The sequence below is a fragment of the Erythrolamprus reginae genome, chromosome 4 (genome assembly GCF_031021105.1).
Source record: "Erythrolamprus reginae isolate rEryReg1 chromosome 4, rEryReg1.hap1, whole genome shotgun sequence".
In the NCBI taxonomy this organism is placed as follows: domain Eukaryota; kingdom Metazoa; phylum Chordata; class Lepidosauria; order Squamata; family Dipsadidae; genus Erythrolamprus; species Erythrolamprus reginae.
Genome location: NC_091953.1, coordinates 7,420,044 through 7,425,043, shown reverse-complemented (window position 1 = coordinate 7,425,043; position 5,000 = coordinate 7,420,044). Strand labels below are relative to the sequence as shown.

The following is a 5,000-nucleotide window of genomic DNA, read 5'->3' as shown; positions in this document are numbered from 1 at the left end:
CGCCAGTGGTGGACAGGACATAAATACACCTGCTGGCTCGCTCGGTCATAGATCTTTGGCTCTTCCACAAAAACGGGAAGAAAAAAAAAAACCCAAGGAGCCAAGACCAAAGCAGAAAACACACCGCCAGCCACCGTGGAAATTTGTGAGAAAGCCTGGTTTTCTCTCCCCATCGCTCCTTGAGCTTCGTTTCGGCCGGGGAAGTTTTATTGCCGGGGGTGTTTGAGGTTTTTCATTTGGACCGTCGGTGGTGAAAACCTTGGTGATGTTTGCTTCCATCTGGTACGCCAAGAAGCTGGGACGGCGGTTTGTCCACAATGCCAGGAAGGCAAAAGCAGAGAAGGTACGGTGGGAGGGTGAGGGTGGTGGTGATGTTGTTGGTTTTTTGAGTGGTGGTGGTGGTGGGTGGGGAGGAGTAAGAGAGGGGATGCTTTCCTTCGCTACCTCTGCAATCTCTCGGTTATGGTCAAATTGCAGTGAACCCTGTCTGTCTTAAGTGTGGTGTCTTTCCCACCTCCCTCTCCCCCTCTCCTACTCCCCGTTCTCTCCCTCTCTCCATTTCTCTCCCTCCCTCTATCTTCCCCTTCCCTCTCTTTCTCTTTCCCTCTCCCTGCTCCCTGTCTCCTTCCCTCCTCTCCTTTCCCTCTGTCCCTTTCTCCTCTCCCCCTCTTTTCCTCTCTCTCCCCCTCTCTCTCTGTCATCTCTTTCTTTCTCTATCTCCCTCCCTCCCCTCCTACCCTTCTTTCTGTCTTTCTTTCTTTCTTTTCTTTCTTTCTTTCTGTCTGTCTTTCTTTCTTTCTTTCTTTCTCTCCATTGTTTCCTCCCCCTCCCTCCCTCCCTCTCCTTTCCCTCTATTCCCCTCCCCCTCCCTATCCCTCTCTCTCTCGCTTTACCTCTCTCTCCCTCTCTCTATGTCATCTCTTCTTTCTCTCTCTCTCTCCCTCCCTCCCCTCCCCCTCTCTCTCCATTTCTTTCTTTCTTTCTCTCCATCTCTCCCTCCATCTCCTTTTCCTCTCTCCCTCTCCCCCTCCTTCCTTCATCTCTTTCTTTCTCTCTCTCTCCCTCTCCCTCTTTCCCTCCCTCTCCCCTGTCTCTTTCTCTCTCCATCTCTTTTTATTTATTTATTTATTTATTTATTTCTCTGTTTCTTTCTTTCTTTCCTTTCTTTCTCTGTTTCTCTCTCTCTCTCTCCTTCTCTCCCCTCCCTCCCTCTCTCTCTCTCCTGGTTTTCATGGCAAAGTCTTGCAATAGAGCCTTTGGCTTTGGGGGAAACCGAGTGGCTTGGAATCTCTCACGGCTTGTCAACTTGTTGCGGTCTGTTGGGGGGGGCTTAAAAAGGCATCTGGTACTTTTCCCAAGAAGGCATGTTTTGCAAATGTGATGAATGAGGAAGGTTTCCCCCCGATAGATGCACCAATCCCGAACACCTCAATGCAGCGACTCCGTCAAGGCCATGTGTAAATGCCGTTGGAGAATTTACACTATCACTTGTTGCCATCAACTGGTCGGCTGGGGGGTGTAGCTCAGTAAACCTTTTTTATTTATCTATTTTAATTTTGATTTAAAAAAAAAAAAGGACTGTGAGTTAGGCTCTTGGTAAAGACACCCGCTGGCCAGCAACTTAAGCATTCGTCCCTCTCTACATCTAACCGTTTGGTCATCTTTGATTTTTTTTTTTTTTTTGCAATGCAGCATCTTTCGTCTCCCTTCGAATGAGCCTCAGCCCCGAATGAGCCATTTTAAAGCAACCAGCCAAGGCAGGAGGAGTTTGCTGGGAGTCTCTGCGTAATGAGAACAAGATTTCGCGCTTTCAGAATCACTCTCCGGAACCCGGGGGATAAGAAAAGGAAAGTCGGCTATGAACAAATTAACCGCCTTGGAATGGCCCCTGGGTTGGGCCGAGAGGCAAAAAGGAAGCTGTGGCGCTCCTTCAATATACCAGGGTGATCCGACAGGGGAAAAAGACATATAACCCTTCCCCGGTACAAAGCTGAAGTGATCAGATCCCGTAGCCTAGAAGTTAATTCTCTGCCTTACAAGGCAAAGGCTGCAAGTTCAAATCCCAGTAAGAGTATGGCTAGCTGATGAAGCCAGAACACGGCCGAAATAGTGCTATCCTAGTCTCCCTTAATTTTAAAAATTTAGCAAAAGCATGTGATACATATGTACATACATACATACATACATACATACATACATTGGATACTGTAGCCTAGAGGTTAATTCTCTGCCTTACAAGGCAAAGGTTGCAAGTTCAAATCACAGTAAGGGTAGGGCTAGCTGATGAGGCCAAAATAAGGTTGAAATAGATCTATCCTAGTCTCCCTTAATTTTCAAATTCAGCAAAAACATGTGACACATGCAGAATATAGTTTGTCGGCTATGAATAAATTAACTGCCTTGGAAATGGCCCTGGGTTGGGCTGAGAGGCAAAAAAGGAGCTGTGATGTTCCTTCAATACACCAGGGTGATTCGACACAACATGTAACCCTTCCCTGGTACAGAGCTGAAGGGATTGGATACTGTAGCCTAGAGATTAATTCTCTGCCTTACAAGAGAAAGGCTGCAAGTTCAAATCCCAGTAATGGTATGGCTAGTGGATGAGGCCAGAACACAGCCGAAATAGTGCTATCCTAGTCTCCATTAATTTTAAAAATTCAGCAAAAGCATGTGATACATACATACATACATACATACACACACACACACACATACACATACACATACAATAATCCCTCGTTTTTCACGGGGGATGCGTTCCAAGAATTTGTTTAATTTGTTACAGTAGTACTGTAGAAGGATTTTATGAATTTTTAATGGATTTAAAATTTTCAATGGATTTTATGGATTTAAGCTCCCTTTGAAAACCCGTGAAGTAGCAAATCCGCAAAAGATGAACCGCAAAGTAGCGAGGGATTACTTATAATATATATACACATATATATATATGTAACATATTTTTGCTGATAATGAAAAGGAAGGGAGACTACTATAGATCTATTTTGGGGCTTATTATTATTATTATTATTATTATTATTATTATTATTATTATTATTTATTAGATTTGTATGCCGCCCCTCTCTGAAGTCTCGGAGTGGCTTATAAGCCTTCATCAGGTAGCCACATCCTTTTTACTGGATTTGAACCCAGGGCCTCTGCCTGGTAAGGCAAAGGTCTTAGCCATTAGGCTACAGGCTCAACTCCTGTATCAGCTTGTACCAGGGAAGGGTCATGTGTGATTTTTTTTGTCGAATCACCCTGGTATATACGTATATGCAGGGGTGGGCTACAAAGTGGAACATTTTTATTTTTACGTGAAAGGACCGCCCTTTGCTTGCAGCGCCGCTGCGGTGTCCTTTTTCGTAAAAATAACAATGTTTATTTTTACGTGAAGACCTCCCTTTGAAGGAGCTGGGGAATCCCTCCCACGAAGAGATTCCGGGGGCGGAGCTTTGACGTCATCGGCAGGTTGCTAGGGACGCCAAGGTGATCACTTCCTGAATTCCATGGAATCCAGGAAGTGATCACCTTGGCGTCCTTAGCAACCTGCCGGTGATGTCAAAGCTCCGCCTCCGGAATCTCTTCGTGGGAGGGATTCCCCGTTCGGGTTCGGGTTCGAGTTCGGGTTCAGTTCGGGTTCGGCCAAATTTTGCGTAAAGTTTGTCCGAACTTGCCGAACCCGAACACTGTTGGGTTCGCCCATCACTACTTGTGGATAAAAGGAACCTTGGTTTAAGATGATATGGCATTTGGGTTAACCCTGGAGTGGTTTGGGTTGAAACAAAACTTCAGATTTATTCTCCTGAGAAAAAGTTGGATAATCCATTAGGGAAAATAAAGGATCCTTAGAGTGGCGAAGATTCCTTGTCCTCCGAGTGTCCTGCGTGTATCAATTTTTACGCATCGTGTAATAAATGGATTTCTTATAAATAGAGCACTTATAAAGCTTTCTGAAGAAGATAGACATTGCACAAGATGGCATGTTAGGATTTCTAAGAAATAAGAAATCTAAGTGCATTGAGTGGCACCTTCTAACCTTTTTTTTTCCTCCAAAAGAAAATTTAAAAAAGGATTTAATATAAGCAAGGCATTGAATGGTTCAGCCCAAATTATAACTCATTCATTCCTGCTAATAGCACCCTCCATATGCCATTAATGTGCTATGCCTTAATACAGTGGTACCTCTACTTACGAACTTAATTTGTTCCATGACCAGGTAGAAAAGTTTGTAAGAAGAAGCAATTTTCCCCATAGGAATCAATGTAAAAGCAATGATTTGTGATTGGGGAAACCACAGGGACGGTGGAGGCCCTCTTTCCTCCCAGGAGATTCCTAGAGAGGCCCCACGGAGGCTTCTCCATGCCTTTTCCAGCACTGTTTCCTCCCAGGAGATTCCTAGAGAGGCCCCACAGAGGCTTTTCCTCGCCTTTTCCGGCCCCATTTCCTCCAAGAAGATTCCTAGAGAGGCCCCACGGAAGCTTCTCCCCACCTTTCCGGTTACATTTTCGGAGGCTTGGGTTTGTAAGTGGAAAACGGTTCTTGAGAAGAACCGTTGTGTTCAAGAACCAATTCTTCAAATGGTTCTTGAACACCTGGTTCTTATCTAGAAAGGTTTCTAAGTAGGGGCCTTCTTAGGTAGATACACCACTGTATACCTTTATTTTATTCATTCATTCATTCATTCATTCATTCATTTATTTATTTACTTACTTATTTACTTATTTACTTATTTACTTATTTATTTATTGTTAGAGTTGAAAGGGACCATGCAGGTCATCAAGTCCAACCCCCTGCCTGAGCAGGAATCCTAAAGCACCCCAGCCAAGTGGCAGTCCAATCTCCTCTTGAAAGTGTCCAGAGTTGGGGAGTTCACCCCCTTCGCAGGCAGATTGTTCCAATGGTTGATCGCTCTGACCGTCAGGAAGTTCTTCCTTACTTCTAGGTTGAATCTCTCCTTGGTCAGCTTCCAGCCGTTGTTCCTCGTCCGACCCTCTGGTGCT

At 44.7% G+C, this 5,000-nt stretch overlaps 1 protein-coding gene across 3 annotated transcripts in view; it reads left to right on the top strand.

Annotated features, from left to right (window-relative positions):
• DLG2 (discs large MAGUK scaffold protein 2) overlaps positions 1–5,000 on the top strand; it is a 1,028,485-nt gene that overhangs the window by 674,756 nt on the left and 348,729 nt on the right. Inside the window, exon 1 of one of the 3 annotated variants that reach the window (XM_070749577.1) lies at positions 1–343. This exon is cut by the window's left edge and continues 815 nt beyond it. The exons of 1 other annotated variant lie outside the window; for it this stretch is intronic. In XM_070749577.1, the coding sequence (XP_070605678.1) occupies positions 266–343 (78 nt within the window). In that variant the 5' untranslated portion in view covers positions 1–265. The remainder of the gene's footprint in view (positions 344–5,000) is intronic. One more of the 3 variants, XM_070749578.1, reaches the window with a different exon arrangement.